Below are 25,878 nucleotides of genomic sequence, written 5' to 3' on the forward strand. Positions count from 1 at the left end.
CTCTTTGACACCTATCAATCTTTCCCGAGCTATTTCTATTATTGTTTAGAAATTGGCCAAAGCTCAGCGTCCCATTAGCACCAAACCTTTCTGCAGCACCACCTTCCCCCCTCACCTTTTCAGTACCTGAAAGGGGCTCCAAGAGAGCTGGAGAGGGACTGTTTACAGTGGCGTGGAGTGACAGGACGAGAAGGAATGGCCTCAAACTGACAGAGAGCAGGTTTAGATTGGATATTAGGGACAAATCCTTCCCTGTGAGGATGGGGAGGCCCTGGCACGGGTTGCCCAGAGAAGCTGTGGCTGCCCCATCCCTGGAAGTGTCCAAGGCCAGGTTGGACAGGGCTTGAGGCCAACCCAGACCTGGCTAGTGGAGGTAGGTGTCCCTGCCATGGCAGGGGGTGGAAGAGGGATGACTTTATAAGGTCCCTTCCCATGCAAACCGTTCGACGATTCAACCCCCCCACCCCCCTCCCACACACACAGCAACACCGGCCACAATCAACCTTCGTGGTTCCACGGCGCACCTACCACGCATTTCCTCTTCCCTCCCGAGAAAGCCTCTGAGGCTCCCTCACCGCCGCAGGCACGCCGGGACCGGAGCGGGAAGGACACCCGGCGACACCTCTCCCTCCTTCCCCCCCTCCCCCGGGGCGGGGGCTCCGCGGACGCACTACAGCCCTCAGCGCGCCCTTCCCACTGGCAGCAGGCACCCCCGAGCAGCGGGGCAAGACAACCCGCTCTCACCCTCAGCCCGCGCTCCGCGAGCACCACAGCACGAGAAGGGCAAGCACCGGCAGCAAGCAGGCGGCGGCGGCCCCATGATCGGCGGGGGGCCGCGGCAGCGCCCCGCTCCGCCTCTCAGCAGCGCCGAGACGGCAAGCGCGGGCCGGGGCGCATGCGCGGCCCGCCCCGCCTCATGCGCCATGCCGCGCGCCATTATCGCTCTCAGAGGAGGGCCCGTCCCCGCCGTGCGGCTCGACGGGAACCGCTCGCTGCTTTATTTATTTCGCCCCAGCCCCGCTCATGGGCGGTGTTCGACGAGTCCGGCGCGCCCCGCCGGGCCTTCCGCGCCGTTATTTGTGCGCGGAAATTCAGAGTCGCTTCCCGAGCGCAGCCCCGCCGTTATGATTTACTTAGTGATTTCCACACAAATTACGTAATGCCGTCCGGCCTCTCCGCATGCTCAGGTGAAGGGGCTGTTTGACCTGTGGCCTGATTTTTGGTATTAAAAGGCGTGGTTTTTAGTATAAAGCATAGTTCCTTGGAATTATGGACTATATTCGTGGACCTCGAGTGTTTTGCCATGTTTACATAGCACACATCAACATCTCGATTTACTACATCCTTAAAGCTTGTTAGTTCCAGGATGTCCTTGACTAAGGGATGCAGCTTCTGCCTGTTCCACTTATTAGTTCTCCTTTCCTACTGGTGAGGCTTGAAAGGATACGAAGATCTTACATCAAAGAACATCCCGACTTAAGATAATCTCGACATGCTCCAAATTCTGCAACACCCTCAGCACGTTCCCTGTTGCAGAGCAGCATTAAAATAATAATAAAATAAAAAAACCCAAACCACGTACACACAAAAACACACACACAAAAAAAACCTTCAAATTCTAGACAGACCTAGAAAAAGACACAAAATTCTTGTCCAGGGTTCAGCTTTTATTATGTTAAGCATTTCTAGAGGAACACTGCGCGTAAGCGTTGCTGAAAGGAAATACAGAGATGTGAATGCAGCTGTTATTAAGACATTAATTAACGTGCTGTGACTCCCACCCCCGCGCAGGAACGCTTTAATGGGACTTGCTTATCCAGATTTTTTTGGCTTTGCAGATGAAGTATTCTTGATCAGAAGCAGCACACAGAATTCCCTCGGGGGCAGCATCTGCGCCGCGTGCAGTCTGAGCCTCGTTAGATCCTTACAGTAATTAATGGGAGCAGAATAAGCATTAAAGATTTACAGTAAAGTGTCTTATTTTTTGCCACAGAATTTCAGTCTCGAGCAGCACTTCCATTCAGCCCCTCGCTGTGGAGAACGAGCCAAGTCCCTGGTTAGCGGCCACACGGGTGCCCAGCCTAGGAAAAAGATGACATGCTCGTGTTATAATTAGACTTTTCCTGTTTCCGTGCTGATGTCTAGGAATTACATTGTCACTCAGGGAGGGAGGAGAGAATTTCTGGGAAGTGCTTTGTTTCAAAGAAGTGACCCAAAACCAAGCCTCTTTATAGTCAAAGCTGATTATGCTCAGAGTGCTGCTTACACTGAAAATTCACTCTTTGCTCCAACAGATTCAGCATAGAAAGTAGATTTACCTGTCAGTAAAAATATCATCGTAGTAAGTGTGAAAGCAAGAAAAAAAAAACCCAAAAGCCCAGTTCAGTGTCTTTTTCTGACACTACTGCTGGTTAAGTAGTCTTTTAGAGAGCAAGCTCTCCCATAAACCATAAAAAAATTGAAAGCAGCTTTATGTCAGAAGCAAGGACTAGTCTGGAAGTCTGACCTGTGAGCACTATCCATTCAGATTATAGAAAAGGAAAGACACATGTTGAGGTTGGTGTCAGAAAGAAAAATAGGATGTCTAAAAAAACCCCAGTATGTTTAAAACAGCCTCTTTTATTCTGCCAAAGAAAACATCTTACCAGAAGATTAAGGGGAAAGAGGTTTCTGCTTGAATGATTATATTAGAAAAACAGTCATTCAAGTAGACAATGTAGACAACAATATAAACAAATAAGCATATAATTGTTGCAGCTATAACTGATATTTTATGTTGAGAAATATAAATCCATACCTTCTATGGCAGACATGAGCTTTTCTGTTGAGTTACCAGATTCAGAGGGGTTGTTTGGTAATTGTAATTTTCATATGTACGATAATAGCTAAGTGAAAAAGAAGAAAACAATGAACTGTGTTGCTTTGTAAGAGAACATTCAGGTTGGTCTCCTTTCAGGAAGAGATAAAATGACAAAACCACACCATCTATTCCAGCTTGTTCAGTTTGCAAGCGTGAGCTGAAGGTGCAGAATCACAAGACCCAGGCACATTCAGGCAAATATTTTTTAAAGTGTATAAAGCTTGGCACTTGGCAACAAAGGACATGAATAAACATCCAGAGGGCTGCCTTACCCTTCCTTCTGCTTGGAAACTATTTTCCAGACAATGCCTGCCCCCAGGAGCAGCAGAACTCCCGCGGCTGCGACTCCTGAGAGAGAAGAGCCCGTATTATTCTCACTGTGTGTTTGAAAGCACACAAAAGACGTAACAAGGTGTATCTGCCAAGTAAGCAGAAGGAAACAGTGCCACTGAGCTAAAGACCTGGCTGCAGGAATGTTTGCAAGCTGCTTACCGAGGCCTAGTGACCCAGACTTGTGTGATGCTGGAGGGAGGAGAAAAAAAGAGAAAAAAAGAGAAATCAGCAAACTCTTCTAACAAAATCCAGTGTTTGTCTGCTGTCCTTAATCACTTTACCAATAAACCTTTTAGAATCATAGAATGGTTTGGGTTGGAAGGGATCTTAAAGATCATCCTGTTCCAACCCCTGCCATGGGCAGGGACACCTTCCACTGGCCCAGGTTGCTCCAAGCCCTGTCCAACCTGGCCTTGGACACTTGCAGGGATGGGGCAGCCACAGCTTCTCTGGGCCAGCATCTCACTGGTAAAACTGATTTCTTAAACCCACCATTATATACTCTTTTCTTAAATACAAGAAGTTATTTTGCATGTTTAAAATGCATTTATGTGTTTCTGTCTGATCTTTGCTTCATTCCCATTTCACTCACTCAGTTTACAGGGTGGCACAGGAGGGTCCCAGCTGAAATCCTCTTGGCACTGAGTCTGACTGATGCCTTGCAATGTGTAACCATCATCACATTCAAGAGTGAGGTTGGTCCCAGAACGATAAGTGTTTCCTTTAATGGCTTTCTTAACACCTTGAACATCCGGGAATTCACATCTGATCTCTGGAATTGGAAGTAATCAAAAAAGAGCATTTAATGAGAGGGACCATAAAACATGAGAAATACAACTGTGGGTTATTTAGAACACGGTTCTTGAATTCCTTCTGAATGTAGCTAGGAATTAAGTCTTATTCCACAGGGTAGTTCCTTTCTTTGTGGCTGCAGAGGTGGGTAAGGGTCTCACTGCCACAAATGAATATTTGTACAGATCAGCTCCTCCACACTGATATGGCAGATGCAAAATCATGTGTAGAAGAGTTACCTTGGGAGAAGCTTGACAGAGGAGATATTTCTGATGCTGGGCTACCAAAACATTTGGAGAGGAAAGATGTAGCAGGGAAGAATTCTGTGGCAGTTTTAGAACCAGCTGCATACAAACCACTTCTAGTCTGTAAAAGTTTCTTGCCCTCCAAAGATGTCATCATCAATAATTAATTCATTAATTAGTCCACCCATCTAAGCTATTTATAAAACTAAAGTGAGTCAGTTGCTTCAATTCAAGCATCTCATCATCTTTAACAGTCCGAGTCCAAGGATTCTGTTGGAAAAGGTTCTCAGTGAGCAAAGGGGTAATATCAGCATGTAATATTTACCATTTATTTTATGTCATATGTATATATACATATATATTTACTATCACTTGTACTACTAATAAAGATACTTCAAAGCCACAAAAATATGGAATGGCTGGCAGAACTTTTCTGAGACTGCTTCCTTTAAGGAGCCTCTGATTTATTTACGTAAGCGTTTGGTAGGTTATTTCCTCCCATTGTTATCTGAGATTTTCAATTCTTGAGTCACTGAGGCGGGTGCAGCTCCTTGTGTGGGTAATGATGATGATTGTCCAGTTTTTCATGCAGGAACACCCACACTAGCAATCCTAGCTGTGACATAAAAGCAGTTCCCAGGCCAAATAAGGGGATGGAATTCAGTGTTAGCTGCAGGAGATCTTACTGCTTAGATTTTGGCCCTTGAATCTCTGAAGATTTAATTTTCTCCCCAAAGTAAGACGTGTAGGTCAGCGTGGCTGCACGTCCCTCAGCCCAGTCTGGTTCTGCCACCACAAATTCCAAACAACAGGAGCAAAGGAACCACAAAACCCACCTTTGCACTGAGGAAGAGGCTGGCTCCAGGTTCCTGACACCGTGCAGTTGATAAAAGCATTCCCAACAAGTGAATAACCAGGATTGCAGCTGTAGGACACAGATGCTCCATAGGGAAAAGTGTGAGAGATGTTGCCTTTGAGCTTCCCATCGGTGATGTTTGGAGGATGGAGGCACTTCACAGCTGGGAAGTTGGGGAGGGGAGAAACAAACAAGAGGATCCTGAAGAACTGCAGAGAGTGGCCAAGGCAGTGTACCTTTGCAGGCTTCATTGTTTCCTCTGAATTACTTCACCTTGGCTCAATAACCTGTACCCCTGTAACTCCAGTAGGCTTTGGAAATGGTTATAAACCTGATCTTGTTCTTATCACATTTTGTGTAGTGAAGGACTCAGATGCAGTCCTTCTACAAACCTTTCCCTAAGGCAAGACTTGTTAAATGTCCTTTGTTCTTAGCTCTCTGCTACAAAAACACACCTTGACAGATGGGAGGAGGATGACTCCAGGCTCCAGATGGTGTGCAATAAATGGATGCTATCCCAAGGAGAGAGAAGCCGGGATCACAGATGTAGCTCACAGATGTTCCAGGAGTGAAAAACGCTTTTGCTGGGCTGCTGAGAGACCCATGAGTGATATCTGCAGGCTTGGAGCAGTGCTGCACTAAAATCAGAGGTGTTCAGATCAAAACAGGGCTCACAGAGGCAAGAGAGAAAACTTTTGAGCAGCTGAACACTCACTCCCACAGCACTGACTCCAACACAAAGAGCCAACCCTCTGCAAAGAGGGTCAATTATCCCTCTTCCCTCAAAAAAGCAGGACAGGTTGGGAGGAGGAATTAGTGTTTAGTAAATCTTTCCTCTTCTTAGGATAGACCTACCTGGCTTTGTTGTGGTGTTGGGATGATGATAATGTTCTGCCACTCCATCTGGATGCAACACTGAGAGTTTAAAAATGTGGGTGAGCAAACACAATGCACAAATTTACCTTCATTTCCCATCATCCTGCATTTACATTTCCATCACTTCACTCCTCTCTGATAGTCAGTGTCCTGCCTTGAAGCTGCCAAATTTCTCACATTCAGGAAATTAAGAGAATGTGGGTTCTGGGTTACAAGAAGCAGCATGAGAAAGTGCAAATCATGCTAATACTTACAGCATTACCCAACCCCTGGCTCACCTCCTGTGCAAAAAGAGAGGCATAAATAATAAAAGGAACAATTTCTGGGTTCTCCTTCAAGTAATGGGAGCAAACAGGAAAAATAAAGGCAACTTCAGCTTTGTTGAGTGGGTAGAAATCGGGGAGGAATCTGGAGTCCAAGTGCTGAGACTTACCCTGCTCACAGGCGGGGAGAGGCGGATGCCAGGATTTATCAGCTCGGCACTGGGAGGTGTGATGGCCTCGCAAGGTGAAACCTCTGCGGCACTTCAAAGTAACAGTGTCTTTGTATGTGTAGCGATATTTAAGAGGGGTTACCCTCCCATTCCGGATCTGTGGGAGTGGACACACCACCTCTGAAAAATAAATTCGTATTTATGAATATGAAGCCATATTTATGCTTTAATTGGTGCACGTATAAAGTCCATCCTTAGTGTGCTCAGAGGATTTTCACAGGAGACTCAGAGAAGAATAATTTCAAGAACCCAGGGCTTTTTAGTTCATTTAAGTACCCTAAGGTTGTATTATATATCTGAACATAGTTTGTGGCTATGAACAGAATAGTGCAAATACATTCCAACAAATGTATTAAATGGGGGAGAAATCTGTAAGCACTGTTAGCCATCCTCATGACTGCTTTACTATCCCAAACTCACCTTCTAAAGCAATTCCATCTGAAAGAAAAACTGACTGCAGTGATCAACCCCTGCAAATAACAGCACAGGATTTGGAAGATTCCAGTTTGGTTTTACTCGATGTCCCACTCTTCTACTGCAAAACACATTCCTTCCTTGATTTATTATTTATATTTGTGAAACAAAAAGGGACAAATCCCTGCAGGCATCTCACAGCTCTTCAGTCTACATTTCTATGGCAGATTCAAAGCTTGCATCTGGAAGATTTTTAGAAGAAACCAAACATGCAAGCACCAAAAAAACCCCCTATCCTAGGGGAATATTATGCTTTAAAAGTCAAATTCCTCTAATTCTATTTATTTAAAAGAATACCACTTTTTGATTTTAAGGACTTAATTTGCCAGTTCTGGGCTTGCTAGTGGTGACCTACTTACTCTGACAAAGGGGAGGAAGACCAGTCCATGTGACATCTCGTCCAAAAATCACACATCTCCTGTGAGACTGTCCAACCAGCTGGTGCCTGGAGTTACAGAGACACAAATATCAGCTGATTCCAGGTCATTCAGCTCGGATTTTGCACTCCCACTCTGACACTACCCCCAGAGGTTTCCCTCTGCAGCCTCCTGATTCTGGCTGGTCACCAGGGTGTTTCTGCTGCTTTGACACATGGGGGTGAAGGACACCAAGTTCCTTCTTCCTAGATCCAGGGGGAACAACACTGATCCCAAATGACTCCAGGTCAGGTTGGTCAGGTGCTAAATCAGGACTTGGACCCAGCTGATTTCCAAAGGGCTGGAGCCTCCTTGCTGGCACTCTCAGCTCCTGCTTGGTGGCCGTCTGAGGATGCAAAACTGAGACTGAGGTGTGCAAATTAATCTACTGAGCACAGGAAGGGAAAAATGAGACACTTCTGCCTTTCCTAAGCAGGCAAAATTGGAACCAAAAATCCACATTCTGGCTTGCTGTGGGAGAACAGCTGCTCAGAGGAATGGGCTCTGATGCTTCACCACAAGTTGCCCAACACCAAGCTCAGACACAATCAGCAAAGGCAGCATGGGACTTACCCTTCCTCACACGTGTGGCTCACGGTGGACCCCAAAAAGAGATCTGTCAGAACAACAACTCTGCCATTCTTGGGTGTTTCTGGATATATACATTGCTTCCCTGGGAAAGAACAAGGCTGAGTTTAAACTCCTCTCTTGTAGTCATGTAACACATTATGAGAAGGTATCTTAAGGCTCTGTCCACATTCTGACACCAATAATTTTGATTTCTAAGTGGCCAATAATGGCCCAAACTCTGTGACTAGTGAAGCCATGTATGAAAACCTTTTTTTTTTTTTTTTTTAAATAAGAAACCCACAAATCAGACAATTTCCAACAACACCAAACTGATGGAGCTATTCACTTTTACAAAACTCTAGCGCTTCAGACCACGTGTGGTTTTTGAGGCAAGTCAGAGTTGGGGGCACTCCGGGGCGTCTCATGTATCCTGGCTGGCAGCTGTAGCGCACGGTGTCCCCGGCAGCAAATTCCACCTGATTTCTGTGTTCCTTAGTGAGCTGAGCAAAGGTGAAGTTTGGAGGAGCACCACAGCCACCTACCAGGAAAGAAAACAGAGGGAGAAGTAGGGATATCAACCACACAAAGTGGTTTTAAAATGTCTGTTGAGCACGCACGGGTGAGTTTACAAGACGAACGGAAAGCAAAGGGGAAGGGCTGAAGGATTCCAAATTTTGGCACGGGTAAGGGCAAATCCTACAAACTCCCAGACTGTCCATAACTCCCAGCTTGGAACCACAGTGTACCTGCACACTGAGGGAGAGGGAGGCTCCAGTTGCCAGAGTCGGTGCAGTAGATGGATGCCTCTCCCTGGAGGCTGTACCCAGGGTCACAGCTGTAGTTTACAACCATCCCAGGGGGGAAAACTTCCAAGTCCTGGCTGTTGTGATTTCCGTTGGCAACAGCTGGAGGTGAAGGACATTGCAGCACTAAAGAGAGAGGACAAGACAAAATTGAGAAAAGGGCAAGGACATGATGCTTAGAGGGCTGAAGTGATTCTTCCCTGAAGACAGGCTGAGAACACTGGGGTTGGTCAGCCTGGAGAAGAGAAGGCTTTGGGGAGACCTTAGAGCCCCTTCCAGAGAGATGGAGAGAGACTTTGGACAAGGGCCTGGGGGAATGGCTTCAAACTGGAAGAGGACAGGGCTAGATGGGATATTAGGAAGAAATTCCTTCCCTGTGAGGGTGGGGAGGCCCTGGCACAGGTTGCCCAGAGAAGCTGTGGCTGCCCCATCTCTGGAAGTGTCCAAGGGCTGGTTGGACAGGGCTTGGAGCAACCTGGGCTAGTGGAAGGTGTCCCTGCCCATGGCAGGGGGGTGGAACGAGAATCTGATTTTAAGCTTCTTTAACTCAGTGCCATAGGAAAAGGATCACTATTTCTAGGAGCCAAATCCTCCAGAAAAGGAGAAATTACAGAAAAGGCTTCCTCCCACAGCATTTTAAAAAAACTAGAAGCATCTGCAAAGCATACATTTACAAAACTCCAGGGCTTCAGACCAGGTTTGATTTTCAAGACATGTAATAGTTGGTGGTATTTGTGGCTCTTCCACATATCCAGCCTGACAAGTGTATTCCACAATCTTCCCAACAGGAAACTCAGTCTGATTTTTATACTCCTCGTTCAGCTCAGCAAACAACAACGTTGTTGGTGTGCCACAACCAGCTGCCAAGAAACAAAATGCACATGAGAAACACATCCTTGGTTGTGAAATGCAGTTACAGAGAAACAAGTGCATTTATAGCCACTGTTAAACCCCAAGGTATCAATATACCTTCTGTGTATTCTGATACATTTGAACACAGAAATTAACATTTAGCATGTAAGGACACATGCATCTAATTTACATGCTCTTAAAACCCCCCCAAACTAAAATAATGCCTCCAAAAACAGTTTAAAAAATATGACACTCTCAAAAATAATTTAAAAAAGTAATGCCTCTGAAAAATACAATGCCCCCCAAAACACAATGCCCTTAAAAATAGTTTAAAAAATTTTATGCTCCCAAAAAATTTAATGCACCTAAAAATAGTTGTTAAAAAGATATAATGCACCCAAAAAATATAATGCCCTCAAAAATAGTTTAAAAAATATTATGTTCCCCCAAAATACAATACCCTTAAAAATAGTTTAAAAAAATGTTATGCTCCCAAAAAATAATATCCTCCAAAATAGTTGTTAATAAAATATAATGCTCCCAAAAATATAATGCCCTCAAAAATAGTTTAAAAAAAATATTATGCTCCCCAAGAATATAATGCACCCAAAAATAGTTTTAAAAAATTTTATGCTCCCAAAAAATTTAATGCACCCAAAAATAGTTTAAAAAATATAATGCTCCCAAAAAATACAATGCCCCCAAAAATAGTCTTAAAAAAATACTATACTTCCCAAAAATACAATGCCCCTAAAAATAGTTGTTAAAAAATATAATGCTCCCAAAAAATACAATGCCCTCAAAAATAGTTTAGCCATTTTGGTGCTCTGCACATCCTACACATCTCTGCCATCACACACTGTGCCATCTTTGGGCTGTAGAGTGGAGAAATCTTCAATTCCAGTACTTAGAACACCCAAACCTGCCTCCTTTAGGGAAACCACGGGCTTTAGCAATGCCATCAGCTCATTCCCAATGCCACCAAAGGGCACACGGCTCCTGCACGTGCTGGAAGCACGTTTAGACCCACAGGTGTCACTGGACACGTGGTTCCTGCCACTCGTGCCAGCTGTGGCTGTTGGCAGGTTTGGCTGACCCAGGATGAGCACGAGGGGGCAGCTGGTCCCACCTGCACAGCGTGGGTATGGAAGGCTCCAGCTCCCCGAGGCCGTGCACCAGATGGAAGGGGCTCCGAGGAGGGAGAAGCCGGGCTGGCAGCTGTAGGTCACCGACATCCCGCTGGTGAAGTTGGCCCCGAGCTCGGCGCCGTGCGTGGCGTGGGCGATGACGGGAGGCTCAGGGCACAGCAGCACTGCCAGGGCAGGAGCACAGAGCAGAGTTTTAGTGATTTTGCCCAGCAGAGGAGCACATGTGACGCAGCAAAGGACTGTCACACCTGAAGGGACGTGGGTGAGGCAGAAAGCATGACCTCAGGGCCACTCCAGCATAGCAAGCATAGAATCATTGAATGGTTTGGGTTGGAGGGGACCTTAAAGATCATATAGTATAGAGACACCTTCCACTAGCCCAGGTTGCTCCAAGCCCCATCCAACCTGGCCTGGGACACTCCCAGGAATGGGGCAGCCCCAGCTTCTCTGGGCAACTTCTACCAGTGCCTCACCACCATCACAGGGAAGAATTTTCTCCTAACATCTAATCTAAACCTACTCTGTCAGTGTGAAACCATTCCCCCTTACCCTGTCACTCCAGGCCCTTGTAAAGAGTCTCTCTCCACCTTTCTTGTCAGCTCCCTTCAGGTACTGGAAGGCTGCAATTAGGTCACCCTGAACCCTTCTCTTTTCCGGGCTGAACAATCCCAATTCCCTCAGCCTTTCCTAATACCAGGGATGCTCCATCCCTCTTATCAACTATGGACTCGCTCCAACAGCTCCATGTCCTTCCTGTGCTGGGGATCCCAGTGCTGGAGGCAGGTGGGGTCTCACCAGGACAGAGCAGACGGGCAGAATCACCTCCCTCAACCTGCCGGCCATACTTTTTTTGGGGTGGCCTCCTTCTAAACCCACACATGCCCATGCTCACCTCGCTCACAGGTGGGCACAGCAGGCACCCAGCGGCCATCGGGCTGGCACTTGGCTGCACGGCTGCCCCGCAGGACGTAGCCTGGGTGGCACTGGAAGGTGACATTGGCCCCAGGAAGGTACACAGCCCTCCAGCCTTCAGCCACCTCTCCATCCCGGATGCTGGGGCTTGTGCAGGTGATCACTGCCAGGGAAAAGTGTCAAAGCAACGGGCTGGGGGAGCAGCTGCCAGAGCTTGTTAAAAACAGCCCACCCCGTTTGTTTTTAAGAGGTCAAAATTCAGGGGAGGCCGTGAGACCACCGTGGCCTCCCTTTTCCCTGTGGGTGACAGCATTTACAGCTCACCTTCACAGCGGGGGTAAGGGATGCTCCAGGATCCAGATGTCAAACAAGAAACTGTTGTTTTCCCAGTGAGGACATACCCCGGCTCACAGGAGTACTTCACTGACATTCCAGGGATAAACACATCCACATCCTTGCTGTCGTGCCGGCCATTTTTGATATTTGGAGGGGAAGGACATGGCAGCACTAGCAGGAGGGAAAAAGTCCTAACTGGTAAAGAGCTGGTACCACAAACCCCCACTGTAGGGTGAGGCAGCCTTTTAACTTCTTTCTTTCCCATCAACTTGTGCCCAGTAGCTACTAAGGGATGTCACTGAATGATATTTCCATCCTACCCTCACTTACCTTCCAGCCTTCATATTTTTTGAGTTTATTGAACCAAGAATGATAATTTCTCACTATTTAGGAAACTACAGTGGTTAGTTTCCATCTGTGGCCCTGACAGCTTGCTCTGGGCTTTCTGTGGCTGTGAATGAGATTGGACACCAGTCTGGCTCCCAGTCCCTTTGCGGAGTCATTTAAAGAGGTGAAAGTCCTACATTACAAAGGTCTGAATTAGAAAATCATAGAATCATTTAGGTTGGGAAAGACCTTTAAATTCATCAAGTCCAACCAATAACCCAGCACTGCCAAGCCCACCACTGAACCATGTCATCTGCATGTCTTTGAAATCCCTGTTCCAGTGCTTGAATGGGGATTATGGAGGTGGGAGACAGATTTGATTTTCCCTTCCAGTCCTTGCGAGCAGCCCCTTTACCTCCAGTGTTGCACCCTGCCAGCTGCACTCACACAGTGGTTCAGAAGAAATCAGCTGCCACCCTCCACCTCATTTGCACTTACTCTTCTCACAGGTGGGGAAAGGAGGGTCCCACTTGCCCCCAAACTGGCAGCGGGACTGTTGAGAGCCCCTCAAGGCGTAACCAAAATCACATTCGAAGACAGCAACATCCCCAAGTCTGTACGTGGTCTCCAGCCCAGTCGTTCTTCCATTCTTGATCTCTGGGCTGTCACAGCCAATTGCTGGAAGAAAAGAGCACAAAGCACTGCTGGGGATGTGAAACCCATCCTGGGTGTGGAGGGACACTGAGCAGAGGCAGTGCCTGCTGCTGTACATCACTGTCGTGGGCATGTCAACATTATCAGCTCTTTTTCCTACACAAAATATCATTACTCAGCTGTTCTGAGAGCTTGCACTTAGCGGGAACAGAAAGGGAAACCCTCAGAGGCAGATAGGGCTCCTCCTGCTTGTGGGAGCTTTGATCTCCGCCTCTCGCTGGAGGTTTGGTCTGCAGCGCTCAGAGCAAGAGCCAAGAAGGAAGAAGGGGCCCGGGGAGGATGAGAGGAGCCAACACAAACACACCTTCACACCGGGGCCGGGGCCGGCTCCACGTCCCGGCGGCAGTGCAGTGGATGGAGGCGTTTCCGATGAGGGTGTAGCCCTCCGAGCAGCTGTACTGCACAGCCGAGCCCGGCAGGTGCCTGTCCGAGGGCTGGCCGCTGTGCTTCCCGTTGGGAATGCTCGGAGGGGGAGGACACTTCACCTCTGCCAAGGAGAGGCAAAAGGAGGTAAGGGATATGCACAGGGCAAGAAAGAAAATAAAGTAAAACCACAGCCTTCTAAAAAGCAAAGGAGGAAGGCAATTAACTCAGTTAACTCCTGTGGATAAATATCTGTCAGAGCCACGGGATTTCCTCCTGCCAGTGACAACCAAACCTCGCCGGTGCGGACACCACAGAGCCCTCCCAGCCCTACCTTGGCACCGCGGCGCTGGCCCGCTCCACGCTCCGTGCTCCCCGTCCGAGGAGGTGCAGAGGATGGAGGGATCTCCTGCCAGCGAGTGCCCGGAGTCACAGGAGTAGGTGACCACGTCCCCGTAGGAGAAGGTGTCCCTCGAGTGCCCGCTGTGTGTCCCGCGGGGGATGGCCGGAGGTGGAGCACACACGATCCCTGCGGGCAGGCACAAGGGGACTTTGAGCACTGCAGCAGCACCCAGGGACTGCAGGACACACCCAGGAAAGGAATCAACAGGGATGGAGCCATCTCAGCGTTCAGTGTCCCAAATCATCCAGGAACAAACCTTGTATGGAAAAAAATCACCCATGGGAAGAAAAACCTGCACCCTCCTATGAGCCAGTTCCTTGCTGCCCGTCTGGAGGTGGTGGGACAATTCTTACCTCCCTTTCCATAACCATTGGTGACACACTCAGAGACAGACCAGCCACTCCATTCCTACACATGCCCAGTGAGAAACACTTACCCTGTTACAGGGAGTTTAAAATACTACTGTTTCTTCCCAGTTTGGAACAGGATAAATAAAAGACCTCTGGAAACATTTTTCAGAAGCATCAAGCCGAACAATGAAAATTAAAAGGAAAAATTTTACACATCCAGGGACTCGAATCTTTTGCCATAAAATCTTTGGCTTGGAAAGACATTCCACTTGATCTTGCAAACCATCACCAAGGACCTTTTCCTCTGGCCTACTTACGTTGGCAGACAGGAGCATCTCCACTCCACGAGACATGTGTGCCGGAGACCTCGCATGTTCTCTGAGAGCTTCCAACCAGCTTGTACCTGGAGCCACACAGAAGGATTCATTAATTTAACAATCAGAGACTGGAGATTTCTTTGCAACCTTTGTAAGTGGAAGCCAAGACTTCTGACTTGGGAACTAAGTTGTGTAAAGCTGAAAATCCACTTTGGCTCTCACCTGGCAGCTGAATTCAGCTTGTGCAAGACTCACCCTTCGTCACAAGTGTAGTTAATTTTGGACCCGAAGAGGAGGTCTGTCAGGACAACAGCTCTGCCTTTCACTGGGTGCCCCGGGTCAGGACACTGCTTCCCTGGAAGGGAATGCCAGCCTTTGGTAACCCCCAGCTGCTACTCACATCCCAGCCAGGGATGCCAGCACAGAGAGCAGGTAAAGAAACCCATAAAGCTGGGAAAATGTGGAAAGCCAGCCAAGCTTGACACTTCAGCACTTGTAGGACGTACTTTTACAGAACTCCAGCACCACAGACCACGTCTGGTTCCTGAGGCAAGTGATGGATGGTGGCATCCCCGGGTGCTGGGAATACCCCGGCCGGCACACGTATTCCACTGTCCTCCCCACAGGGAAGACGGTCTGGTTGTTGTGGGGCTCCTTCAGCTCAGCAAACTCCAGCCTGGCAGGTGCACTGCAGCCAGCTACCAAGAGAGAGAAGCCAGACCAGTTGTTAAAAGAGCCAAGAAAAGGCAGATTTGGGAGAGCAGGGGAAGGTTAAGGCTCAGAGCCCTGTTTGAACACTTGCCCTGAGTGCAGACTGGCACGGGTGGCTCCCAGGTGTTATTGGGTTGGCACTGGACCACTCTGTGGCCACGCAGGACAAAGCCTGGCTCACACTCAAAGGTCACGGTGTCCTGGTGTGAGTAGGCAGATCTAGGAGACACGATCCTCCCATTCTGGACCCGTGGGACAGGACAGTTTGCCTCTGGAAAAAGGAAGTGCAGGTCCTCAAAGCAGGCACTTAGGCAGAGCTGTGCAACTGAGAAGCCACACAGGACTGCAATCCCTTTTAAGACACAAGCCTGAAAATAATTTTCCCGTGGATGATGTCCTGTCTGCATCCAGGGATCTCAAACAGCACCAGAGAGACCCAAAGGGAAAGGTGAAGCTGGGGGTGCTGGAAGCAGCAGGGTGGCCCTCCAGCCTCCTGCCCTCAGCTGCACACCAGCCCTTGAAAACCCTGGGGCAAGAAATCCAGCTGTCTGGAATTTCCTAGTCTTTCCAAACTTCCCAGTAGTGCTGTGAGGATGGCACATGAGTATCTGCAGCCACACCCAGCCCTACCTCCACACGTGGGGATGGGCTCGCTCCACACGCCGTTTTCCCCGTCCTGGGTGGTGCAGTGGATGGAGGGCTCTCCGTGGAGTGGGAACCCAGGGTTGCAGGTGTATGTTACAGCTGTGCCATAGTGGAATTCATTCAGCAGCCTGCCCGTGTGCTTCCCATTGGGAATGTCCGGAGGTGGCTCGCAAGGGATACCTGCAGAGGGGCAGAACAAGGCTTTTGAGTTCAACAGCAGCACCAAAGTCCTGGAAATCCCTCAGTCTGTGGGACATAAACACTTGTTCTAGTGATGGAGTAACTGCAGTGAAGTGACCTCCCAGGTGAGGACTCGCTGGCAACAGGATCCCACCTCCCTGGCCAGCAATTTCTGTGGCAGGTAGAAAACAGACCAGTAAAACCTCTGTGGAGGGAACACCTACACGCTTTGTATTTTTTACTGTTTAAGAAATAAGAAAGCAAACAGTTATTTTGCATCACTTTTGCAAAATGCTGCTTTTCTGCGTGCAGTGCCAAGGCAAGCACAGGCACAGCCTGTACATCACCTTAGGTTCATATGTACCTGGAGAACATGTGAAATGCTTTAAAACCCCTGTTTTAAAACAAAGCAAATGTTTCTGTCTTCATATGAAACTGTCACCTAATCAGCAACACTGCTGAACCATCAGAGAAACACCCAGGTGTAACTGCTGAAGTGCAGCTCTTTGGGTACAAACCAGTTATTTGTGCTTGGAGAGTAGGAGCAAGCCCACAGTTTGGGATTTTGGGATTCCACTGCTGGCACAATACTCTGTCTCTAGGACGGACCCTCAGTCTCTCTGTGTCTGACAGTGACAGCCCCTAAGCTGAACATATTTTCCCTTCCTTTCTTGTAACAGGCTCTTGATGTCAGTCAGTAGCAGGGCACTCAAGTACTGCTGGGAAAGCTCCAGAGGAGACGTTGCTTTCTATAACCCATTAAGCTTTGGGATCTTGTACCTTTCCCAGAATGTTTTCTTGCAACTTCAAAACCCTCTGATAATTTTCATGCCCGCAGGGCAGAGGAATTGCCTGTGAAAGCTTTGATTGGAAAGGTGTGGCAGTCTCTGCTGGAAAATATTTCCCAGACCCATGCAAACCCCTGGAGCTGCGAGCTACTCACGCTGGCAAACGGGAACGTCGCCGCTCCACTCAACACGTCCACCAGAAATCTCACACCTTCTGCTGGGTTGTCCAATTAACCTGTGCCTGGTGTTGAAAGGATTGAATGTTCATCCCAAGTCAGTTCAGTTGGGATTGCTGCCTCCCCCTGACCACCTTGGATGGTGGGATCAGCAAAGGTGTGGCACTGAAGGAGGAGTTCCTTCCTCGCTCTGCCAAACCCACTTCAATTATTTATATGTAGAGAAAAGATAGTGAGCACCTTAAAAGCTATATAACTGCAGAACCCTGCATGGCTTCTGTACAGAATCCATGTGGAATGAGTGAATAGGAGGAAGAAAAACAGAGACTTACCTAATACACCTCTAAGCAGAAGCCAAAGCCAGGACTTACCCTTCCTCACAGCTGTAGACCACTGTTGACCCAAACTGGAGATCTGTTAGGGAAATAATTTTCCCATTCACAGGTTCACCAGGGTGACTGCACTGCTTCCCTGGGGGAGGAAAATACCCTCATTTTAGCCTTCTGTCTCTCCATACTGTGGCACAACAGATGCAACTATTACTCATCTGCCCGTATTTCCAGTTATCCCCAAAAAAGGTTTCAAACAGCAAAGAGTTACATGGCTTCACTAGTCACATATCATTTGAGGACCAGATTAACAGAAAGGTTTTTTGCAGCATGGACAGAACCTAGGACCTATTCCTTCTTGATCAATGGACACCAAATCAAGGAGCTATTCACTTTTACAGAACTCGAGTGCTTCTGACCACACTCCGCTCTCAAGGCATGTAATAGTAGGTGACATTCCTGGGTGTTTAGCATATCCAGGTCGGCAAGTGTATTGCACAGTCTTCCCAACAGAAAAATCAATCGTATTTCTATGCTCCTCATTGAGCTCAGCAAAGTGTAACCTTGTGGGAGGACCACAACCACCTATTGAGAGAGAAAACAGACATGAGAGCCAGGCAGGGCAGGTGTGTCGGGTGCACACTGTCAGGAGGAAAGGGGTTTGGTTTGCCTTGCAAAACTGTTTATTAATATAGCCATTATTAAACAAACACAGCATATTTTCTCAAAGGATTGCAGAGGAACAGGTTCTTATTCTCAGGATATGCTTAAATCTTCCACTCACGGGGTTTAACCACATTTTTCAAACAGGGTTAGGGGACATAAAATAGCAGTGTACCCCGAGGCAGCTAAGTCATTATTTACCTGAAGATTCGAGCCTGTTTAAGGAGTTCTGGTGAAGGAATGATCTCTCACAGACGGGAATAGGAGGCTGCCAGCTTCCATCCTCCTGGCAGGAGACCTTGGCACTGCCTTGCAGGCTGTAACCATCCTGGCACCGAAATGTCAGTGTTTGCCCAGGTGCAGAGATGAATCCTTGAACATCAACTTGCCTCCCATTGGCTGCAGTTGGATTTATGCAGACAGTCACTGGAAATGAGGGTGTGCAAAAGGAGTTGGAGCAAAACAAAGCAAAGAACCACAGGCTGTTCATAACGCAACAACAAAATCAGCGAGACATCTGCTGCCACTGGAGCACAGGGAGGAGGGTGCTGGCTCTAAATTCATGCATCTGAGCTTATTCTTTACATATTAGAAAGCCATGTATTTCATTAAAGAGGAATTTAATCCCTCACTGGAGGTCTCAGTGGCAACAGTGAGGGTCCCCCTGTGCTCAGAGCCACATTTTGAGCTCCTGCCTGAGGGGACAGAGCACAGACACACCTTCACAGCGAGGGCCAGGCTGGCTCCAGCTCCCTGAGGCTCTGCAAAATACATCAGCATTTCCAACCAGGTAATAGCCAGGATTGCAGGTGTATCTTACAGACATTCCCACGGTAAAAAATGCTTTGCTCTGGCCATTGTGGTTTCCATTGGTGATCTCTGGAGGCATGGGGCAGGGTCGGACTGCAAGAGGGAGACAGAAAGTCATAACTCAGAGAGAGAACAGGATGCCAGGAGAAGGGAGTTGGAGTGATGCTGCATTGATGGGTTAAAGCCCATCACAAGAACAGCTCTGCCTGCACAGGAGCACATGTTCCTGCCTGCATGGAGCCCCTGCCAGGCAGGGCTGCCCTGGGGAAGCAGTGGGCACCCACACTCACCCCTCTGGCAGATGAGCCCTGGGGGATCCCAAGTTCCCCCAGGCTGGCACCGAGTCTCGTAGGTGTTCTCTGCAGCATAACCAACATCACAGTCAAAGTGAAGAGTCTCCCCAGCTTTGTAGGTGCTCTGCAGATTGTAGACCTTCCCATTCTGCACCTCAGGTATCTCGCAGCCAATTGCTGCAGGGAATGTGGACAGCATCCTTTAAACTTCAATACTTCAATGCATGGGCCAGATCCTGCACACACAGCTTCCCCCCTTCTTGTCACTGCCATAAACCTGCCTGCTCTGATCCTATAGGACATCCAGCATCCTTCCTGCCAGCCCACACCCAGGAGAGAATCATCCACCCACCTTCACAGCGGGGCAGGGGCCGGCTCCACACCCCAACCTCCGTGCAGGTGATGGACTCATTCCCAACCAGAGTGTATCCATCCCTGCAGCTGTAGTGCACAGTCACTCCCCGGGAAACCTTGTTGAGGGACTGTGCAGTGTGCAGCCCGTTGGCGATGTTGGGTGGCCGAGGACACGTCCCCTCTGCAGAGGGAGGAGAAAAGCCCATGAGAGTGTCTGGGAGAGACAATTCCTGAGAGACAGCTCAGCTCCAACCTCCTGCATGTCAGACACGGGGGAAGGTGAAGGGTGAGGGCAGAGGCCTCAAACCCCAGGTACTGCCAGCTCTGTCCTGACAGCAGCCTTTGGATGCTCTGTCTCTCCTCTGACTTGTCTGGACAAAGAGTATTGAATTGATTCATAGAAATCCAGCTGGTCATCCCTAAAAAGCTGTGTTGCACCCCCGACCTTGCCTGGTCCCCAGCACCATCAACATCTGGCTCTCCATAGCCATGCTGGAGCCAGGCTGCCACTGGAGCACAGGGAGGAGGGTGCTGGCTCTAAATTCATGCATCTAAGCTTATTCTTTATGTATTAGAAAGCCATGTATTTCATTAAAGGGGAATTTAGTCCCTCACTGGAGGTCTCAGTGGTAATGTGTTCAGAGCCACGTTACAAGTTTGTTCCCTGAGGGGACAGAGCACAGACACACCTTCACAGCGAGGGCCAGGCTGGCTCCAGCTCCCTGAGACTCTGCAAAATACATCAGCATTTCCAGCCAGGTAATAGCCAGGATTGCAGGTGTATCTTACAGACATTCCCATGGTAAACTCTGCTTTGCCCTGGCCGTTGTGGTTTCCATTGGTGATCTCTGGAGGCATGGGGCAGGGTCGGACTGCAAGAGGGAGACAGAAAGTCATAACTCAGAGAGAGAACAGGGTGCCAGGGGAAAGGAGTTGGGGTGATGCTGCATTGATGGGTTAAAGCCCATCACAGGAACAGCTCTGCCTGCACAGGAGCACATGTTCCTGCCTGCATGGAGCCCCTGCCAGGCAGGGCTGCCCTGGGGAAGCAGTGGGCACCCACACTCACCCCTCTGGCAGATGAGCCCTGGCGGATCCCAAGTTCCCCCAGGCTGGCACTGAGTCTCGTAGGTGTTCTCTGCAGCATAACCAGCATCACAGTCAAAGTGAAGAGTCTCCCCAGCTTTGTAGGTGCTCTGCAGATTGTAGACCTTCCCATTCTGCACCTCGGGTATCTCGCAGCCAATTGCTGCAGGGAATGTGGACAGCATCCTTTAAACTTCAATGCATGGGCCAGATCCTGCACACACAGCCCTCTTTTCATCACTGCCATAAGCCTGCCTGTTCTGTTGCTACAGAACATCCAGCATCCTTCCTGCCAGCCCACACCCAGAAGAGAATCATCCACCCACCTTCACAGCGGGGCAGGGGCCGGCTCCACCCCCCAACCTCCGTGCAGGTGATGGACTCATTCCCAACCAGAGTGTATCCATCCTTGCAGCTGTAGTGCACAGTCACTCCTCGGGAAACCTTGCCCAGGGACTGTCCATTGTGCAGCCCGTTGGCAATGTTGGGTGGCCGAGGACACGTCCCCTCTGCAGAGGGAAATAAATCACCCTGTGGGTCAGGTGTTTGCCCTTTCGTGAGTTACTAGGACTGTTTAAGTGATATCAGGGTAATATCCTAAATTCTGTCGCCTTTGTTCCATTTGCTGGACCAAAACATTAGTTAACTAAAGGTGCAGCTGCACCAATATTACAATCACTCTGCATCTGGAAGAAATTACTGGCAGTGAGGACGGTCCCAACAGGAGAACTCACAGGCACGTCACGGGATTTGGCAGAAATGCACACGGACGTGGAAGCAGCAAGAGCAGCGAGAAGCTCTGATTAGTTCCCATTCCAGGAGGAAGATGAAAATGCCCCACATCTGACCAGGAGCTGAGTAACAGGAATCCCCCCGGGGCAGCCCTCCCACAGCTGGCTCAAGATCGTGCCGGGAGGTTCCAGCCCAGGGTTAACCCTCCAGGGTTAACTTCTCCCGCCGCCGCTTTGCTTTCCCACTGAATTTGGGAGGACACAAGAGGGAGCTTTCCCCCGCGGCCGTCACTGCTCGCACACGCTGGGACACTCACCCTTCTTGCACACTGGCAGAGGTGGGTTCCATCTGAGGTCAGCCCCGCAGGTGCTGGTGCGGGAGCCCTGCAGGGTGTAGCCCGGGTTGCAGGTGAAGCTCACGATGTCCCCGGGCCTGTAGTAAAGGCGAGCTCGGGGTACTCTCGTCCCATAGCGGATGTTTGGGAGCGGGCACAGGGGAACTGGAAGAGGGAGAGAAATGAAACGTTTACCTACAGAGCTCCCAGGTGTTGCTGTGGTCGTGGGGATGGTGTCCATGCAGCCCCTTTATCCTGAGCAGAGGGGTGTGGCAGAGGCTGAAGCTGGGGGGGGGTGACCCTGGGGCTGCAGGACCCCTCCCTGTGTGTCTGGGGGACCCTGCAGCTTCCTCAACTGGCAAAAACTGCGTGTCCAGGCTTTCACATCAATCACCTGGTGAGGCCAAGAGCCGTTTCTGTCCCTTCTACAGGTTTCTGACCCACGGGCTCTGAAGCCCATCCTCTGGGTCTGATCCAACCCAGGCAGGATTAACTGCAGTCCAGGGGTCTGAGTGACCAGGAGCATGTGGATGTGCCAGAGCTGGGTGTGGGGGACATGGCATGGGCTGAGGGTGTTGTGACACACTGTCCATGGCACCAACACCATGGTGTGGGAACACCCCTGTGCCAGCAAGGGGAAACCTCTGCTACACCTTACAGGGGACCTGCCCACGAGAAGCTGCTCTCCAGGGGTGCCTGGGAGCTGTTTGCATTGAACCCCTGGAGAGAGGGAGAGGCAGACATGCAGAGAGGTGGACAGGTAAGCAGACATCCAGAGCCAAAACCACAAGGAAGAGGTTTTTTTGTTCGCTCAGCAAATATTTGCTCTAGCTATGGGAATGCAGAAAGAACTTAAGAGAAATGCCTCTCTCTGGCAATATCCTTTGTGACTAAAGAGCCACAGCTGGTCTCCCTGAGCTGTTTGGCTGCAGCTCACCTCTGCTGTGCCCCTCACCAGCTCTGAGGTTGGCTTTGCTGGAGACCCACAGCTCTCCAGAATCACAGAGCACATGGGAGCAGTGACAGGAACTTCCAGAAGGCTGGAGAACCAAATGCACATAAATCAGCTGAACACAGAGATAACCAAGTATAACAGAAGAAAATAGAGCCGAAGAAAATACACCTTACCTTTTTTTTTTAATCTAAACATAACCCAAGCCTTTGCAGCCACTTGTCTACCACTGAGCCACCCCAGCCAGCTAAGGCAGGAGGGTCAGCCTTGGTCTCTCAAGGTGCCAATGACTAATTTACACAATTGAGGATACAGGCAGAAGTCTGCTCCACCCTGCTCAAACCTTACCAGGGCAGCCAAGTGACAGCACCCACACTAAAAATATGGGAAGGGGGAAAAAAAGCCCACCTGCAGTGATGGAGCTGAGTTTCTGTGTCTGTCCCATCCCAAATGAGAGGGTATCTGGGCTCCCTGCCACCTTTTTGTGCCCTGCATGTTTTCAGACCAGACATGCTGATCAGCACAGTCCTGTTGGCTGTTTTACCCTCCTGCCCCATCCCACTGCATTTCCGTTTGCCACAGTTCCAATTTGTCAGAGGTCAAACCCAATGAATTCTTGGAACAAGCTCCTTGTCTCACTGCTGGAAGATGCTGCACCCATAACAAGCTTTACTTTAGCAGTTTAAACATGTAGGTCAAGCCCCTTGTTCTGAGAAGCTGTGTAGGTAATGAAAGACCCTCCACAGCTCCCACTGCAAGGTTAAACCCCCCATTCCCCAGTCACTCGAGTGTGGCTCCAACACTACCCCAGAGGGTCTTTTTTATTAGCAGAGGAGCTTAGAGGCTCAGGGTCTGGCATGCCAAGGTCCACCTGGGACCAAGAGGGAAGAGCAAAAGGATCAGCAAGGAGAGGAGCAGCAGCAAGGAGAGGAGCAGCCACGAGAAAGAGGAGGGCTGTGGGAGGAGGGTCCCAGACCTGTCGGTCTCACTCACCTCGAGCCTCAGCCGTGGAGATCAGGAGCCAAGCAGAGCTGCCCAGGAGGCAGAGGGTGAAGGTGAGCACCATGCTCTGCTCCCTGGCACAGACTGTGGCTCCTGGGGGGGCGGTGGGAAGATATGGACACCCCAGTTCCCCCCAGCACCCCCCGCCTGTGGAAGGAGCCTCAGCCGCGGGACTTCCCGGGGCCGCGGGACAGGAACCCGTGGGCTCCCCGGCTCAGGGGAGGCTGCAGGTGCCCCACGCTGCTGCTGCTGGTTTGGAAGGGGAGGATGGGCCCCCAGGACCCTCAGGCATCTGTGGAAGAGGGGGTGTGGGTGCAGGCAGAGGTGCTGTAGCTGAGCTGTGCCGTGGTGCAGAGCATCCTCCCCAGGGGAAGTGGCCTCAGGTCCCCAGGTGGTGATGGCACCTGAAAAGACACAGCACAGCTCACCTGGGTATGGGAAGGGCAGAGAGGGGTATTCCCTCCTCCCACACATGTGGGACCAGCAGCAGTTGTGGACCTGAATCCTCCTAACCCAACCCTGGCTGCTCTAGGGCTCATCCCCTGCCCCTGGTTGGAAGAATAAAACCCCTCAGACAGGACTTTTTGGGGAAGGAGCAGCCCCAGCACCCTCCAGCTCCTCACCTCACATAGCAGGTGACACTTCCTGAGCCTAAAACAAGGAGCAAGGCATGTCTTACTCAAGTCTTTTTATCCCTTTTATTGACAGAGAGCTTCCAATATTTACATGTCCAACATTCACACTTCAGAATTGCCCTTGGTCGTTTACACTCAGATTATAAAGTAAAAACATGTACAACTCCATTACAAACACAGTAGATAAACTCTCTTCAGTGGTGAATTTTGGCAACTACACCTGTAAGTTACATCACAGCATTCACAATTCCTTTCATTTGGTTGTGGGGAGATCATTCCAAGCTGGTCCCCAAATCAAGTGTTAAATCATTCAGAAAAATCACTCTGGATGATGGAGTAGGAACAGTTGTGCTGGGATTAAAATAACAAAACCAAGCACAACCCAAAGATACAAGGCTTTAGGAGGTGTTTTGTCCATCCAATCACTCATATGGCTTATGGTAAGAGATAAATAAAAATAACTAGCAACAGGAAAGTGCTTGAAAACAGGATCTCGCAGTGCCCCTGTGACAGCTGAACAGGACAGTGCTCTGCTGGGAACAGAGAACTTCGTGGGTCTATTTGGAACAAGACTAACATGTTGATGGAAATGGCTATTTGTGTTTTTCCTTCTTACTAAATGTGTGTTCCTGTTAACAGGAAACCACTGGTGAAAATGGAGAAACAAAAAGTCTGTAGTAGACAGGTTTTGCTCCCAACTGTGCATCACAAGAAGCTCACAGATGGGTGACTTACCTCAGCAGCAGACAAAACCCCAAACCTCAAAATCTTGCTTTACCAGCAGCTAAAAGTCTGCGTGTCTCAGGCTTAACAAGTTCAAATTCCATCACAGTCTTGTTTCCCTTATAAACAGGAAACCTTCCAGTATTTATTTTATGAGATGACACCTCTTTAGCTTATCAAGTGACCCTTTAGCCAGGCTGAGCTCAAACCAGGAAAGGACACCAAGGCCCCAGCGTGGCCCTTCTATCAGCCAAACAAATCAAGGGCATTTTTACCTGTGCCTTTGGCTTAGACAAGGAGAGTGAGATCCCACACACTTCCTCCCTCCCCTCTGTCTGCCCTCACACACCATCCTCAGCACAACAACTAGGTCAGGTCAGACAGGATGAAAAAGTGCACAAAAGGTGTGGGGTTGGTGTCCTGTTCCCCATGGAGGAGCACAGGAAGGCTCTGGCTTGATGTCCATCTGCACCTACCTTGGATGAGGCATCACAGCGAGAGTCTCCCTGTGCAGGAGCCCCTCAGCCCTGCCACGAGTGGAGCAAGAGTCCAAAAATCTGCTTTTCCTCCCCAGCACTACGGAATCCCTGAGACATCCAGAGGCTGAGCTGGCACCAGCTGACCCACAGTGTGAGCCAGGATGGTCAGGGTGTACAGCACCCCCTGAAAAATCCTTCTTAAAATGCAAATTCAGACATTCTGCACACTGGTTACCCCATGCAAAGGGCACTTGAGCAGCAAAAGGTTCATATGCAGAGACTCTGATGTTTGGTGGCACCTGCAATTCTACATCCAGGCCAGACCTTGGAGCAGCTCCACTTCTTCCTGGGGCCTTCAGCCCACTGAGAGCTTCAGCACTTCCAGAGAAGCTCCAGTGAGTTCAGGGACAGGAGCTGTTTCCATGAGGTACTTGTGGAGAAGCCTCAACATGACACAAAGAGGGTGCCAGGGCAGAAACCTTCAGCTGAAGCTTAAAACTAACTTTAGTTCCTAGAGGAAGGGTCAGAATAGCTGTTCTTTGCTAT

At 49.4% G+C, this 25,878-nt stretch overlaps 1 protein-coding gene across 1 annotated transcript in view; it reads right to left on the reverse strand.

Moving 5' to 3' along the window:
• CR1 (complement C3b/C4b receptor 1 (Knops blood group)) overlaps positions 1-23,969 on the reverse strand; it is a 35,384-nt gene extending 11,415 nt beyond the window's left edge. Inside the window, exons 1-29 of the mRNA XM_029962491.1 lie at positions 23,924-23,969; positions 23,487-23,588; positions 21,524-21,706; positions 20,802-20,984; positions 20,459-20,638; positions 20,179-20,261; positions 19,835-19,898; positions 19,388-19,570; positions 19,033-19,212; positions 18,753-18,835; positions 17,833-17,854; positions 15,782-15,976; positions 14,947-15,138; positions 14,696-14,795; positions 14,441-14,526; positions 13,705-13,899; positions 13,312-13,494; positions 12,792-12,971; positions 11,955-12,137; positions 11,611-11,793; positions 10,700-10,882; positions 8,662-8,844; positions 5,542-5,736; positions 5,067-5,249; positions 3,786-3,965; positions 3,353-3,382; positions 3,133-3,208; positions 2,812-2,885; positions 745-942 (exon numbers count right to left, since the gene is read on the reverse strand). Coding sequence (XP_029818351.1) covers positions 745-942; positions 2,812-2,885; positions 3,133-3,208; positions 3,353-3,382; positions 3,786-3,965; positions 5,067-5,249; positions 5,542-5,736; positions 8,662-8,844; positions 10,700-10,882; positions 11,611-11,793; positions 11,955-12,137; positions 12,792-12,971; positions 13,312-13,494; positions 13,705-13,899; positions 14,441-14,526; positions 14,696-14,795; positions 14,947-15,138; positions 15,782-15,976; positions 17,833-17,854; positions 18,753-18,835; positions 19,033-19,212; positions 19,388-19,570; positions 19,835-19,898; positions 20,179-20,261; positions 20,459-20,638; positions 20,802-20,984; positions 21,524-21,706; positions 23,487-23,588; positions 23,924-23,969 — 4,108 coding nt within the window. The remainder of the gene's footprint in view (positions 1-744; positions 943-2,811; positions 2,886-3,132; positions 3,209-3,352; positions 3,383-3,785; positions 3,966-5,066; positions 5,250-5,541; positions 5,737-8,661; positions 8,845-10,699; positions 10,883-11,610; positions 11,794-11,954; positions 12,138-12,791; positions 12,972-13,311; positions 13,495-13,704; positions 13,900-14,440; positions 14,527-14,695; positions 14,796-14,946; positions 15,139-15,781; positions 15,977-17,832; positions 17,855-18,752; positions 18,836-19,032; positions 19,213-19,387; positions 19,571-19,834; positions 19,899-20,178; positions 20,262-20,458; positions 20,639-20,801; positions 20,985-21,523; positions 21,707-23,486; positions 23,589-23,923) is intronic.
• Between the last annotated feature and the right edge of the window lie 1,909 nt (positions 23,970-25,878).

This window comes from Manacus vitellinus, unplaced genomic scaffold (assembly GCF_001715985.3).
Source record: "Manacus vitellinus isolate BGI_N305 unplaced genomic scaffold, ASM171598v3 scaffold_47_pilon, whole genome shotgun sequence".
NCBI classification, from domain to species: domain Eukaryota; kingdom Metazoa; phylum Chordata; class Aves; order Passeriformes; family Pipridae; genus Manacus; species Manacus vitellinus.